Genomic DNA, 16,373 nt, shown 5'->3' on the forward strand with positions numbered 1-16,373 from the left:
TTGCAATGGCTTGTGCTTCTGCTTTCACCCTCCCCACATTGTCATGGAACAACTCTATTTAATTTCTACCTGTTCTAACTGTTGTCATTGACTAATTGTTTTGACAGGAGATATATTGGACTATTGAAGAATAGAGATAGATGTATTAGTAATGCCAATGCGAGTGAACAGAGCTCTCGCACAAACACAATGGAATGGTCTTGCGCTTGTTGATATGGTCTGATTCTAAGACTGCTTAATGCTTACTCATGGTTTTATTTTCCATCAGTGATGATGTCCATTGCCCCTGCCCTAATACACGGAGAACTGCACCCAGCCAAATGATTTCCTATACTCAGAGTCTGAAGTATCTTTTGGTGTTCTGGTTACAAAGTGGTTAGGAAGCTCTCTAACAACACTAAACCACCCCAAGCCTGTTTTCGCCAGTCTTCTCCTCTACAATGGCATAAAGAGAAAAGGGACCATTGAACCAAGGGTGCAGTTTGTAAAGCGTGGTGTGGTGAGGATACAGTTGCCCCTCTTACTCTTTTTCAGGACCAACCACGCTCGTCATCTCACTCCCCCCATGCAGCCGCCACGCAGAGAAAGGCTTTTAATTGGGTAATCAATCAAACACACTAAAAAAAGACCCCCATCATACTTTCCGTTCGTTTTTTCCCCCTCCTGTTTGGAGTGTTCTTTTTGTTTTGTGTGTCTGTTTTTAGTTGCTGTCGTCTGTCCTGGGGTGGTAGAGTCTGGGTGATACGGTGTGTGTGTGTGTGTGTGTGTGTGTGTGTGTGTGTGTGTGTGTGTGTGTGTGTGTGTGTGTGTGTGTGTGTGTCTGTGTGTGAGGTCATGCAGTTTAATCCTAAATTGAGATGCGTGCAAGGCAGGCCATTTTAAATCTTGACCTAAATTTTGAATTGATGCCAATTTGATATATTTACATGAAAGTTGTAGCTGTGCTTGTGTCTCAAGTTAGGATTTGGCCTAAGTGAGGCCTGTATTTGGAATATGAAGGTTAATTCACTGTGCACGTCTCTTGGATATCTTCTCCAGACGGAACCCTTCCAGAAGCCAGTATCTCTGGAACAGCATCCGGACTACGCAGAGTATATTTTTCACGCCATGGACCTCTGTACATTAGAGAAGGTTAATGTTCTCTGCTTATTTCTTTGGGGTTAGAACTACAATCCCAAACCTCACCAGTTGTTGATCACTGACCTTTTCTATTTTATTTTTTCCAGAATACAAAGAAGAAAATGTATGGCTGTACCGAAGCTTTCTTGGCAGATGTGAAATGGATTTTACACAACTGCATAATTTATAATGGAGGTCAGTGTCCGTGTTTAGATTGCAATGGATTTTCACTGGTTTCAATAACTGGTTTGTGGTTATTTCTAATGGTGACCTTCTTATTCCAGGAAATCATAAGCTCACTGCCACAGCTAAGGTCATAGTGAAAATCTGTGAACATGAGGTGAGTATGGGAAGGCGTTCAATAATTCTTTCAGGCCTCCAGAAGACAACTACAATTGTTACACCTACAATGATTCTTCTCTTTCAGATGAATGAGATTGAAGTCTGTCCGGAATGCTATCTGTCAGCTTGCCAAAAGAGAGACAACTGGTTCTGTGAGCCATGTGTGAGTTCAGTTACTTAAACTTTCTTATTTACTTGTATCAAAGCTTGTGCTAAACGAGTCATACATTGGAATTGTAGTGCCTTGTGTATACTGAATGCGGCCTATATAATGGTCTCAGTATGATAACTAGTCTTCCTGCTTACTTTGCTCAGAGTGATCCTCACCCTCTCGTGTGGGCTAAGCTGAAAGGGTTTCCATTCTGGCCTGCCAAAGCACTGCGGGACAAAGACGGGCAGGTGGATGCTCGCTTCTTTGGGCAACACGACAGGTAATTCCCCTTTGGTACCTACCTATGTCAATTATACTCATCAGTGCATTTGCATTTCTCAACTCTCTGTCTCTAGACTCTGTCTCTAGCCAGCTGTTTAGTTGTGTTATGTTTCTTCACCTTCCAGGGCGTGGGTCCCCTTAAACAACTGCTACCTCATGTCCAAGGAGATTCCCTTCTCTGTGAAGAAGACTAAGAGCATCTTCAACAGCGCCATGCAGGAAATGGAGGTCTACGTGGAGAACATGAGGAAGAAGTTTGGAGTGTTCACCTACGCCTCCTTCAGGACGCCCTATACCCCTGACAACCAGTACCAGATGCTGCTGGACCCCGCCAACCCCTCATCCGGCTCGGTCCGGCCGGAGAAGCATGAAAAGATCAAGTTCAACTTCGACATGACTGCATCTCCCAAGATGCCCTTGTCCAGGAGCGTGCTGTCAGGAGGGGGCGGGGGCATGGGCGGGGTTGGAGGGAGTACAGGCCGGAGGATCTCCCTGACAGATATGCCCCGCTCGCCCATGAGCACTAACTCCTCTGGTCACACAGGATCTGATGGAGAGCAGGAGACACCAGACAAGGGCCAGGCTAGAGCCCCTGCTAGCCACTACAGTGCTGGGGAGGAGTCCATGGACTGCACAGGTAGGTACTGCACACGGCCTCTCTAATGGTCTGAAGAGTCCTGGGACTATACTGTAACAGCAACCTAGACTCTGGTTTTTGTTTAAAACAAGCACTGTAAACAAAGGGCATGTTGAGTTATTCTTCAATGCACAATTACCATAAGTTATTTTAATAAAACCTACCTCTTAAATGCAGATCCAAAGAAGAGCATGACATTGATAGATACTGTATATCTTAACTCTCCCCACAGCATCACCGGCTTCCACTCGACCCGATCCTGTCTCTGGTGCCAAGGACAGCCCTAAACCATTCCACACCCAGGGCCCTGCCCTGACTCTTGTTCCCAAGCAGGAGAAAGCAACACCCACAGGGAGCATCCTTAATCTCAACCTGGGTGAGCTGCCACACACCTGTCATCAAAACCTCAATCATCATCAAAGTTCAGCTATTTAGCACACCTGACCTGGGTAAGACTTCATGACAACAAAACACTATCCATATACCCTAGAAACCTTAACCACATGTAGAGGCAGTCCTACTTGATGATCTAGTGATCGTGGCTGATTTCAACCAGCTCATAACATTGTTTGTGGTTTCTTGTGCTGGCCTTTCAGACCGAAGCAAAGCTGAGATGGACCTAAAGGAGTTGAGTGAGACTGTGCAGCAGCAGCAGCAACAGCAGGGGGTGCCACCAGTCCTCACCTCACCCAAAAGACAGATCAGGAGCCGCTTCCAGCTCAACCTGGACAGAACCATCAAGAGCTGCAAGGCCCAGCTGGGTGAGTGACCTAACTGCACCGCTAGAAAATAACCGCTTATTAAGATACCAGGACAATTCAACTTTCTTTTTTTAAACTTTATCAAAACAACCATGCAAACCACTGCTGAAACCTTTGATGTTATACATTTACCCCAATTTCCCCTCTCTGCTTACAGGTATAGATGAGATCTCTGAGGACGTGTATAAGGGAGTGGAACACAGCGACACCGAGGACTCTGATAAATCAGATTCGAGTGACAGTGAGTACGCCAGCGACGAGGAACAGAAACCTAAAGGGGGCCAGCACACTGAGGCCAATGACAAGGGCGAGAAGGACCCTCCCAAGAGGGGGTCCAAAGACCCCCTGCCCCCCATCCAAAACAAGGAGGGCAAAACAGAGGGGCCAGGGCCAGCAACTGCAACGGCCACCATGGGAGATGCAGGGGTACCATCTACCCTCTCTGAATCCTTGTCAAAAGAGAAGCAGGGTGTAGCGTCAGACAAAGAGCCCCCAGAGAAAGACAAAGCAGTCCCTGCATCCCTAGCCCCCAGAGAGAAGCCCCAGGTGAAGCAGGAGGCCAGGCAGACCTCTCTGGTGGATGACTCCGACTCTGAGAGGGAGCTGGTGATTGACCTGGGGGAGGACCAGGGGGGCAGAGACCGGAAGAGGACTAGGAAAGATGCACACGCCACCAAAGATCCACCAACCAATAAGACAGAGGGTGAGAGTCCTCCTATTCTCTACCACTATTTGACAAAAATAATAGTTGCTATTATTAATTAATTTCTTTCCATTCTAGGTAAAGCCCCCACCCTGTCAAGTGCCCTTACTCCATCTCAAAACAACACAGCCCCTTCCTTAACCCCCAGTGTGAAAGATTCATCACAGTCTCCACTAGCCATCCCTCTAAACATGGTGCCCTTCACTACTGCTGCTCCCACCACCATTGGCCCGAACACCCTGGCCAGTGCCACATCAACAGCCCCCATCACAGCCTCCTCCGCCACCACAGCAGTAAAGAAACAGCGCCCTCTGCTGCCCAGGGAGACTGTCCCGGTGGTGCAGCGGGCAGTGGTGTGGAACCCCACCAACAAGTTCCAGACGTCCTCCCAGAAGTGGCACATGCAGAAGGTGCAGCGGCAGCAGCAGAATCCGCAGCCAGATACGCCTCAGCTGCAGACAGCATCACCTGACCAGCCACAGACACAAAAATTGCCCCAAACGCCGGCATCTGCAACATCTTCATCATCATTATCGCCAGAGCAACCTTCCCAAAGCACGCGGTACCAGACCAGGCAATCTGTCAAAGGTACACCACCGTATTAGTTGATAATTCAATTAGCACACTACAGAAAAAGGGGAGACAGCTAAAAAACTATTTGAGTGCAACCGCAGGCCTAAATACCATGACTGTGAAGTCAATGATTAGTTTTGATTGTTGTTGTTTACTGTAGCTGTCCAGCAGAAAGACCCCCCACTCAGTACGTCCACGTCGGCTGTTACCCTGGTGACCAGTATCCCAGCCTCTGTGGCCATTATGGCAGCTCCCGGAGTAGGCAGTGGCCCCTCCACCTCCATGGCAGGGGACTTCCAGATCCCTACCGCATCAGCAGACGTAGCAGCTGACATAGCCAAGTACACTAATAAAGTGAGTATGCAAGACTTGGACTGATGGCCGCAGAGTAAAAAAGCTGAAGGATGTACACTACACTCACTATCAGTATGTTACGATAGTTTGGGGCTTGGAGCAGAGCTTATTGAAGCATACAGACTTTTGGGGGACAATTTGACATGCACTACATGACCAAAAGTATGTGGACACCTGCTCGTCAAACATTTAATTCCATTAGTATGAAGTTGGTCCCCCCTTTGCTGCTATAAACAGCCTCCACTCTTCTGGGAAGGTTTTACACTAGATGTTGGAACATTGCTGTGGGGACTTGCTTCACTTCATCCACAAGAGTATTCATGATATCGGTCACTGATGTTGGGAGATTAGGCCTGGCTCGCAGTCGGCGTTCATCCCAAAGGTGAATGGAGGTCAGGGCTCTGTGCAGGCCAGTCAAGTTCTTCCACATCGATATCAACAACCCATTTCTGTATGGACCTCGATTTGTGCACGGGGGCATTGTTATAATGAAACAGGAAAGGGCTTTCCCCAAACTGTTGCCACGAAGTTGGAAGCACATAATCATTGAGAATGTCATTGTATGCTGTAGCGTTAAGATTTCCATTTACTGGAACTAAGTGGCCCAGCCCGAACTGTGAAAAACAGCCCCAGACCATTATTCCTCATACACCAAACTTTACAGTAGGGACTATGCATTGGGCCAGGTAGTGTTTTCCTGGCATCCGCCAAACTCAGATTCGTCCGTTGGACTGTCAGATAGTGAAGCGTGATTTATCACTCCAGAGAATGCATTTCCACTGCTCCAGAGTCCGATGGTGGGGAGCTTAACACCACTCCAGCCGAAGCTTGGCATTGAGCATGGTGATGGAAACACATTTCATGAAGCTCTCAACGAGCAGTTCTTGTGCTGACGTTGCTTCCAAAGGCAGTTTGGAACTTGGTAGTGAGTGTTGCAACCGAGGACAGACAAGCTTTGTGCTTCAGCACTCGGCAGCCCCATTCTGTGAGCTTGTGCTGCCTACCACCTCGAGGCGGAGTCGTTGGTGCTCCTAGACGTTTCCACTTCAAAATAACAACACTTACAGTTGACCGGGGCAGCTCTAACAGGGCATAAATGTGACAAACTGACTTTTTGGAAAGGTGGCATCTTATGACAGTGCCACATTGACAGTCACTGAGTTCTTCAGTAAGGCCATTCTACTGCCAATGTTTGTCTTTGGAGATTGCATGGATGTGTGATAAAGATTCTCAACCAATCAAATATGAGTTATTATTTAATGAAGTTATTACTAGTCAGCGGTCTCTTGGGTACATTGGACATTTTTGCTTCATTTCTCCTTTTTCCTCAGATAGTGGATGCAATCAAAGGGACGATGACTGAGCTGTACACCGAGCTTTCCAAAAGCACTTCAGGGAACACAATAGCAGAGGTATGTATCTATCTGCTGGTCGCTCTCAGAGGCGCTGAATAACACCCTGCATATAATAGTTAGCTGTATGACTCTGGGGAGTGAATGTATGTCCTTGTCTCTCCCACATAGATTAGACGATTGAGAATTGAAATAGAAAAACTGCAGTGGCTTCATCAACAGGAGCTGTCAGAAATGAAGCACAATCTAGGTAAGGACCTGTGCATTACTCAAGCTTCCACTGCAGATGACCCAGACAATTCTGGGTCAAAGGACTCTCGGTATAGACGGGTTGGTTATTTAGCAACAAAACCGACGTGTGCGCAACTATGGGCCAAAACAGACAGGGCGGGCTTAGATTGTTGACAACACGTAAACAATATTCACCTCCAATGTTTATTGAAATCATAAATACAGTTGCACAATAAGCACTTGTCTCTCAAATACATTGCTATTTTTGAAGCTAGATAGCATTTTTTTGTTGCCATATTAGCATTGACAACACGTAAACAATGTTTATTGAAATCATACATGCAATTTCACAATAAGCACTTGTTGTTTCTCAAATGCAGTTGTTGGTTAGCTGGCTAGCAAATTTTGCCATATTAGCATTGACATGAAATCAGCCAAAACACCTTAAAACAAGACATGGAATCAATAACAAGATACAATGAGCTGAACCGAGCCACCTACAATTCCCCACATGGCAGCTGCTTGTTGCTAGCTATCTGACCATTCAGAATCATGATGCACATACATCATTTTCACAGTGGTGTAAAGTACTTAAGTAGGCCTTTAAAGTATTTTTACTTAAATAGTTGTTTGTGGTATCTATACTTTACTATTTATATTTTTTACAACTTTTACTGAACTACATTCCTAAAGAAAATAATGTACTTTCTACTCTATACATTTTCCCTGACACCCAAAAGTACTCGTTACATTTTGAATGCTGAGCAGGACAGTCTAGTTCACACACTTATCAAGAGAACATCCCTGGTCATTCCTACTGCCTCTGATCTGGTGGACTCACTAAACACAAATGCTTTGTTTGTAAATAATGTCTGAGTGTTGGAGTGTGCCCCTGGCTAGCAGTACATTTTTTTTTTAAACAAGAAAATTGTGCCTACTGGTTTGCTTAATATAAGGAATTTGAAATTATTCATACTTTTACTTTTGATACTTACAGTTGAATTCGGAAGTTTACATACACTTAGGTTGGAGTCATTAAAACTTGTTTTTCAACCACTCCACAAATGTATTGTTAACCAACTATAGTTTTGGCAAGTCGGTTAGGACATCTACTTTGTGCATGACAAGTACATTTTCCAACAATTTTTTACAGACAGATTATTTCACTTATAATTCACTGTATCACAATTCCAGGGGGTCAGAAGTTTACATACACTAAGATGACTGTGCCTTTAAACAGCTTGGAAAATTCCAGAAAATTATGTCATGGAAGCTTCTGATAGGCTTATTGACATAATTTGAGTCAACTGGAGGTGTACCTGTGAATGTATTTTATGGCCTACCTTCAAACTCAGTGTCTCTTTGCTTGACATCATTGGAAAAATCTAAATAAATCAGCCAAGACCTCAGAATAAAAATTGTAGACCTCCACAAGTCTGATTGAATTTCCAAACGCCTGAAGGTACCATGTTAATCTGTACAAACAATAGTCCACAAGTATAAATACCATGGGACCACGCAGCCGTCATACTGCTGAGGAAGGAGACGCGTTCTGTCTCCTAGAGATGAATGTACTTTGGTGGCAAAAGTGCAAATCAATCCCAGAACAACAGCAAAGGGACTTGTGAAGATGCTGGAGGAAACGGGTACAAAGGTATCTATATCCACAGTAAAACGAGTTCTATATCGACATAACCTGAAAGGCCACTCAACAAGGAAGAAGCCACTGCTCCAAAACCGCCATAAAAAAGCCAGACTACGGTTTGCAACTGCACACGGGGACAAAGATCGTACTTTTTGGAGAAATGTCCTCTGGTCTGATGAAACAAAAATAGAACTGTTTGGCCATAATGACCATCGTTGTGTTTGGAGGAAAAAAGGGGAGGCTTGCAAGCCGAAGAACACCATCCCAACCGTCAAGCACGGGGGTGGCAGCATCATGTTGTGGGACTGCTTTGCTGCACTTCACAAAATAGATGGCATCCCGAGGAAGGAAAATGATGTGGATATATTGAAGCAACATCACAAGACATAAATCAGGAAGTTAAAGCTTGGTCACAAATGGGTCTTCCAAATGGACAATGACCCCAAGCATACTTCCAAAGTTGAGGAAAAATGGCTTAAAGACAACAAACCCAAGATATTGGAATGGTCATCACAAAGCCCTGACCTCAATCATATAGAACATTTGTGGGCAGAACTAAAAAAAGCCTGTGCAAGCAAGGAGGCCGCCAAACCTGACTCAAGTTACACTAGCTCTTTCAGGAGGAATGGGCCAACATTCACCCAACTTATTGTGGGAAGCTTGTGGAAGGCTACACGAAACATTTGATTCAAGTTAAACAATTTAAAGGCAATGATACCAAATATGTATTGAATGTATGTAAACTTCTGACCCACTGGTAATGTGATGAAAGAAATAAAAAGCTGAAATAAATCACTCTCTGCTATTATTCTGACATTTTACATTCTTAAAATAAAGTGGTGATCCTAACTGACCTAAGACAGGAAATATTTACTAGGATTAAATGTCAAGAATTGTGAAAAACTGAGTTTAAATGTATTTGGCTAAGGTGTGTGTAAACTTCTGACTTCAACTGTAAGTATATTTTAGCAAATACATTGACTTTTGATACTTAAGTAAATGTAAAACCAAATACTTTTACTCAAGTAGTATTTTACTCGGTGACTCACTTTTACTTGAGTCATTTTCTATTAAGGTATCTTTACTTTTACTCAAGTATGACAGTTGGGTACTTTTTCCACAACTGCGATTTTCACGAGGTTGTCAGCCAACCCGTCTGGATGTCATTGACTGAGGAGAATTAATCACATTATTCTGCTGTGTGTACATGTGCAGAGTTAACCATGGCTGAGATGAGGCAGAGTCTGGAGCAGGAGAGGGAGCGTCTGATGGCAGAGGTAAAGAAGCAGACAGAAGTGGAGAAACAGCAGGTGGTGGATGAGACCAAAAAGAAACAGTGGTGTGCCAACTGCAGGAAGGAGGCCATCTTCTACTGCTGCTGGAACACCAGCTACTGTGACTACCCCTGCCAGCAAGCCCACTGGCCAGAACACATGAAGTCCTGCACACAATCAGGTAACACACACCAGCCATATTCAAAGCTAGATGTATACTAGTTAAAGAACATTGATTCCATCGGAATACAGGTACTAATTGTCTTACAACTGCATAGTTATATATTTCTGTTCTCCTTTTGTAGCGACAGCCTCACAGCAAGAGCAAGAGTCAGGGTCCACGGCAGATGGCTCAAACAAAGCCTCCGGACAGTCCAACAGTGGTCAAACTTCTCCCAGAGTAACGACAGCATCTGCCCCCACAGACAAAGACTCTAACATGGAGAAAAGCAAGGACAATGTCACTGTCAGTCTGTCCTAACACTGAGCCCTTGCCATGGCATTGAGTTATCACACTTGAACCTGTAACATAAAAGACCGACACCTTCTTAGCTACTGTACATGGACATGTTTCGTTAGCATTAGTCTTTTCAAGCTGCTGCTCTGAAGGTATCAAAATACTTTTTTATTTTAAGTGATCATGACCAGAATTTCATCTTTCCCCAACGCTATAATCATCCTTCTCCATCTCATGTTCAGATGTACTTTATGCCCAAAGTACTATGGGACAAGTAACCACTAGAGAGCGCCACCTGTTCTCTTAATCACTGTCACCTTGCATTACACACACTTTGCAAGCTCATAGAGAAGCAGCTTTTCATGGCCAAATTTGTGTGAGGCAGATGTACAGAAAGTGTATCTATTGTTATACGTAATATTAATAAAACTGTATTGGGAGTACATAATACGTTTTGGTACTGTGTGAAAGAATTGGACAGTTTGGTCAATGATCACCCAGATGACCAAATTTAATGTGAATGGACCAGAATGGAACATGGCTTCAGATTATTGTTGATACAAATTATTTTCAACCGCCTTCTTGTATGTTAACTTATTCATTATTTATGCTGAAATGTTGCCTACAGTTTTATTGAGGAGATAATGTTTGAAGGACTGCCTGTTGAATTAAGATATGGTACAGAGATAGTTATATGAAGCTTTTCCATTTCAGAATGTTTTTCTTTCCTCCCTTAGGACTAACGCTCATCATAATGCAACCGACATTTGTCCTGTATTCATATTTCTGTGTTCATACTCTTTCATCTTGTATTGTTGTCACTGAGAAATAAACCATATTTATGGCAAACACAGGCCCTGAGAAGGAACCGAATACAACACTAGTTTTTGAAAGCCCTTGCATTTTCTACGTGTCTCCCACACGATGATACAAAAACATAAATGTATTTGGTTGAAAATGATCGGCTACGGTGAACTGACCACCTCTTCGTACGTCAGGTTTGAACACTCTACTACAATTTATTCACTCATCTGCAGGAAACCCCATTTGATTTTCAAACTATTCTCCTACAGCACACTGTAATGGAGTCATTCCTCCCTGCCACGGTATAGAGAAGAGACTAAAGGAACTCTGTTGTATTTCATGTTTGTTTACATTCTGTAAATAAATAAAGTGTGTTGTTCTAAAACTGTCTGACCTTGACAAAATACCATTGTTCCCATCCTATCAGAATAGAGTCCTTGGGCTGAGAGCTATTCAACAAGTGGTAGCAGCATGGCTCTAATGTACCACCATTTCAGTCACATATGCCCTCAAATATGTTGCTGTGTGACCTGGAAAATATCACCATTTCGGTCGCATATGCCCTCAAATATGTTGCTGTGTGACCTGGAATTTTGATTTGGAATCATCAGTGTGCCTACAAAGATATTCACCAAGATGGCATATGGCAATGCCCTGGCTTCCCTGTGGTTTGTTTTGGAATCCGACAGAATCTTTCCACTCCTGGCCTTCATTGGCGCTGTGGTAACAACTGAGCAATATAGCCACATACCTTCCAGCTCTCCTTAATCTGGCAAATAGTCTGCAACATTCTGGACGCGGTCCCTGTTCCAGGGACATCACTGGGTAAGAAATCCAGGCTGCCAACGCTTTGCCATATATGGACATGTGTATGTGAAGTCCGAACTAAGTAGCTCTAGCACAGATAGAACAATGAGACAGATATTTCATCGGATGTATAAATGTGAAGCATCCGGTTGGCGTTTCAATTCACTATCAAATATGGTGGTGAGGAAGCCCAGTGCCGGCAGTGGGAGAAGATGCAGCGAGATGGATTTTGGCCGACATTCTGCTAATTTTCTCATCGATAAAACACTTGATCAAAATACAGTTTCGTTTCTAAAACTAGAATCTGTTACGAACAGAGTGGATACATTTTATAGACTTTACCATTTGCCAACGTTTTTTTTTTTTTGTAAATGCAAGTGCGAATTTACTTCAGAGTCGGCGATCCCTATAGGAAAAATGCAAATATATGCTATAACGCACCAATAGGCGTGACGGTCTCTGCCAACCTCCTTCCTTGCATGTTCTGTCCACTTATGATTAATTTGCTTCCATTTGAAACGAAGGGCAGTGGTCTATCTTGGGTTAGTTATACAAATCTTCGGTTATATTTAATTGGTCCGGATTTGTTTAGGTTTTTTGAATCTAGTTTGCGATTTAGCCGTGAAGACATCATGGATTCATAACCCTGTACAGTAGATTAAAAGTACGGTCCAAACACTTAAAATACACACCCTCGCTTTATACCATTGATAGAATCCCCGTAGCAATCCCCTCAACCCTCGTTTTCATTCGGCTTTGCGAGTGTACAATTATGTTCACTTCAGGGCCTGAAACTCGCGACGACCGCACATCCGCTAAGAAAAGTCCGCGAAAACTGAAAAACCAAATCAATGGAGAAGTTATATGAATTATGGGGAGTTTCAGGCCCTGAAGTGAACATAATTTATACAAGTGTAATTAAAACGAATGCAAATACGTTTGAATTTGTGCGACTAATGCACAAACACGTCTCGTAAATATGTTTTTGTTTGGTTATCTTTTGGAATTTCTAGAAAAAAATAAAAAGTCCTTCTTCAGATGTTCCAGCTAGGCAGGCTAACGTTAGTTAGCGAATTAATTTGCAAGCTATCATACAATTGGCGTATATTAATAATTATATATTTAATATAAGTAGACATGCACTCATAATTGACTGTAGCGAATATAAAGCACCCACCCACAAGCTACCCGTGGCTGAAAACATAATTATCGTGTGACGAATTTCCAGTCAAGGGTGGCCCATTTAAAAATGATTCCTTCCTCCCTTGCCAAATTTTTTTTAAACAACAAATCAATACAGAAAGTACATGAGGGAACACAAGTATATATAGATTATATACAATGTACAATCGAGCTAGAGGGTACAATATCCTCCCTTGCCTCTTGCCCTGCAAGGGGCTGAGTCACTGGCTCACTGGGGCTCTCATGCCGTCCCTGCAGGGGGTGCGTCACCTGAGTGGGTTGATTCACTGTCGTGGTCATCCTGTCTGGGTTACCCCCCCCCCACTTGGGCTGTGCCGTGGCGGAGATCTTTGATCCCTCTAGTGGTGTGAGGGCTGTGCTTTGGCAAAGTGGGTGGGGTTATATCCTTCCTGTTTGGCCCTGTCCGGGGGTGTCCTCGGATGGGGCCACAGTGTCTCCTGTCCCCTCCTGTCTCAGCCTCCAGTATTTATGCTGCAGTAGTTTGTGTCGGGGGGCTAGGGTCAGTTTGTTATATCTGGAGTACCCCTCCTGTCCTAATTCGGTGTCCTGTGTGAATCTAAGTGTGCGTTCTCTAATTCTCTCCTTCTTTCTTTCTCTCTCTCGGAGGACCTGAGCCCTAGGACCATGCCCCAGGACTACCTGACATGATGACTCCTTGCTGTCCCCAGTCCACCTGACCATGCTGTGCTCCAGTTTCAACTGACCTGAGCCCTAGGACCATGCCCCAGGACTACCTGACATGATGACTCCTTGCTGTCCCCAGTCCACCTGGCCATGCTGCTGCTCCAGTTTCAACTGTTCTGCCTTACTATTATTCGACCATGCTGGTAATTTATGAACATTTGAACATCTTGGCCATGTTCTGTTATAATCTCCACCCGGCACAGCCAGAAGAGGACGGGCCACCCCACATATGCTCTCTCTAATTCTCTCTTTCTTTCTTTCTCTCTCTCGGAGGACCTGAGCCCTAGGACCGAGCCCTAGGACCGTGCCCCAGGACTACCTGACATGATGACTCCTTGCTGTCCCCAGTCCACCTGGCCATGCTGCTGCTCCAGTTTCAACTGTTCTGCCTTGTTATTATTCGACCATGCTGGTCATTTATGAACATTTGAACATCTTGGCCATGTTCTGTTATAATCTCCACCCGGCACAGCCAGAAGAGGACTGGCCACCCCACATAGCCTGGTTCCTCTCTAGGTTTCTTCCTAGGTTTTGGCCTTTCTAGGGAGTTTTTCCTAGCCACCGTGCTTCTACACCTGCATTGCTTGCTGTTTGGGGTTTTAGGCTGGGTTTCTGTACAGCACTTTGAGATATCAGCTGATGTACGAAGGGCTATATAAATACATTTGATTTGATTTGAAGTGTATTCTCGTCAAACGTCATGAAACGTCATCACTTAATTTGAGGGGATAGGTTGTGTCTTTTACGTGTTTGGACCTTATTAACAGAAGACACAAGGATGAGGTTAATGGATCATCAGCAATGAGTACAGACAGATAGATAGATAGATAGATAGATAGATAGATAGATAGATAGATAGATAGATAGATAGATAATGTAGCTACTTAGCAACACAAATATTTCACGTTTTTTATATTTTTTATAACAAAGTAAACCTGAATGTGATGCACACGAGTTATATTCACAAAACGATCAGCTGTGATTGTTTAGCTGCAAATAGCTAGCTGCTGTAGCTAGATGGGTGATGCATATTTACGGTGTTAATAAACTGGGCAAAGAGTGTTAGAAGTGGTTTTATATTACATTCACCTGCACGTATACCTAGCTACCTGCTTGTAACTATATTGCAGATATAAGCAGTGTCAAGATCAGAGCTCCAGCAAGCTCGTTTTGAGAACTTACTAACTAGCTTCTGTAAAATATATATATATATAAAATACAAAGACAACACACCACAACAAGACATTTCCTTAATCCAACCTGGCCTATTAGAGGTCAAGATGGAGCTACCAGCAAATTGCTTACACATATCCAATACTTCCAGATCTACACAACAAGTTTCTAGGGGCTATGGGTTTATTTGTGTTTCAGGGATTAATACCAATGGACCAAGACCCTGGGCTCTGAGTCCAGACCCAGATCAACACTGCATTCATGTGATCTAATGGCCAACACCACAATAACAAGAGACTATCAGTGCTATTAGGTATAGTAGGGCTGCCTATACAAGGGTTAGTTGGGGTCAGGCATTCTGGGCATGGCATGTAGGGCATTGGTCACCAACCCTGTTCCTGGAACTCCACGGGGTGTGCAGGCTTCTGTCCCAGCTAACAGTATGAGGACTAATACAAAGGAGGGTTTGTAAGTGTTGGGCTTGACTCCACAGCTCCACATGGTTGAATAGTGTCTAATGTCCTGTTGCAGGTAGGCAAGCTATATAATTACTCTACAACATAGCTACAGGTATAAGAGTAGTCATGGTAAGTTGACTAGGCCTACTTATTAGACACTATTGTCTGTAGTTAAGGCAGGTTTGGATGATGATCACTTAGCACCCACAGGGCAGGTCATACGTTACCTTGGCTTTAAAGTAAAGTAGCCTTGCACAAGCCTTGGCTTGTTCGAGCTGGAACGACTCATAGGAGCAGGAGCCTATTTCTGGTTTCTGTAGTGTGAGGCATCTTGATGTACAAGTACACCCCCTGCACAGGATGCTAGTCTATCACAAGGCCTTGGCTTTAAGGAGATGGCAATATCTGCATCATCGTAAGTTAAGACTATTTCCTCAGTGTGTGTTAGAGTTAATAATTATTAAAACCTCAAATGTTTTTGTAAATATGTTTCATAATGTATCTGATCAAATATTTCTCTCTAGTTCAGGAGACAAGGAGAGAGGATGCGCATGGAGAGGAGGGCCGTGGTAGGCCACACAAGCTCACAGAACGAGACAGCTGAAGTGCGTAGCGTGTAAAAATCATCTGTCCTCGGTTGCAACACTACCAAGTTCCAAACTCTGGGGCAGTGGAAACGCGTTCTCTGGAGTGATGAATTACGCTTCACCATCTGGCAGTCCAACGGACAAATCTGGGTTTGGCGGATGCCAGGAATACGCTACTGGCCTGAATGCATAGTGCCAACTGTAAAGTTTGGTGGAGGAGGAATAGTGGTCTGGGGCTGTTTTTCATGGTTTGGGCTAGGCCCCTTAGTTCCAGTGAAGGGAAATCTTAACGCTACAGCATACAAACATTCTAGATGATTCTGAGCTTCCAACTTTGTGGCAACAGTTTGGGGAAGGCCCTTTCCTGTTCCAGTATGACAATGCCTGCATGCACAAATCGAGGTCCATACAGAAATAGTTTGTCGAGATCGGTGTGGAAGGACTTGACTGGCCTTCACAGAGCCCTGACCTCAATCCCATCGAACATCTTTGGAATTAATTGGAATGCTGACTGCGAGCCAGGCCTAATCGCCCAACATCAGTGCCAGACCTCACTAATGCTCTTGTGGCTGAATGGAAGCAAGTCCCTGCAGCAACGTTCCAACATCTAGCCTTCCCAGAAGAGTGGCTGCTGTTATAGCAGCAAAGGGAGACTAACTCCTTATCAAAGCCCATGATTTTGGAATGAGATGTTCGACAAGCTTGTGTCCACATACTTTTGGCAATGTAGTGTGTTCAAATAGAATATAGCCTATATTTGTGACTTTATATTTATT

The 16,373-nt window shown here is 44.0% G+C and overlaps 1 protein-coding gene across 9 annotated transcripts in view; it reads left to right on the forward strand.

Annotated features, from left to right (window-relative positions):
• Nucleotides 1–11,075, forward strand: part of LOC118400122 (protein kinase C-binding protein 1-like) — a 31,060-nt gene extending 19,985 nt beyond the window's left edge. For 6 of the 9 annotated variants that reach the window (XM_052473334.1, XM_052473337.1, XM_052473339.1 and 3 more), the window contains 16 exons: nt 535–600; nt 1,039–1,131; nt 1,227–1,314; nt 1,404–1,459; nt 1,547–1,624; nt 1,777–1,892; nt 2,020–2,531; nt 2,764–2,907; nt 3,128–3,292; nt 3,450–3,995; nt 4,074–4,583; nt 4,729–4,922; nt 6,254–6,334; nt 6,446–6,524; nt 9,366–9,605; nt 9,730–11,075. In XM_052473334.1, the coding sequence (XP_052329294.1) occupies nt 535–600; nt 1,039–1,131; nt 1,227–1,314; nt 1,404–1,459; nt 1,547–1,624; nt 1,777–1,892; nt 2,020–2,531; nt 2,764–2,907; nt 3,128–3,292; nt 3,450–3,995; nt 4,074–4,583; nt 4,729–4,922; nt 6,254–6,334; nt 6,446–6,524; nt 9,366–9,605; nt 9,730–9,905 (3,144 nt within the window). In that variant the 3' untranslated portion in view covers nt 9,906–11,075. The remainder of the gene's footprint in view (nt 1–534; nt 601–1,038; nt 1,132–1,226; nt 1,315–1,403; nt 1,460–1,546; nt 1,625–1,776; nt 1,893–2,019; nt 2,532–2,763; nt 2,908–3,127; nt 3,293–3,449; nt 3,996–4,073; nt 4,584–4,728; nt 4,923–6,253; nt 6,335–6,445; nt 6,525–9,365; nt 9,606–9,729) is intronic. The other 3 variants (XM_052473336.1, XM_052473338.1, XM_052473340.1) reach the window with 1 other exon arrangement.
• The last annotated feature ends 5,298 nt before the right edge of the window (nt 11,076–16,373 follow it).

The sequence above is a fragment of the Oncorhynchus keta genome, chromosome 21, assembly GCF_023373465.1.
Source record: "Oncorhynchus keta strain PuntledgeMale-10-30-2019 chromosome 21, Oket_V2, whole genome shotgun sequence".
Taxonomy (NCBI): Eukaryota; Metazoa; Chordata; class Actinopteri; order Salmoniformes; family Salmonidae; genus Oncorhynchus; species Oncorhynchus keta.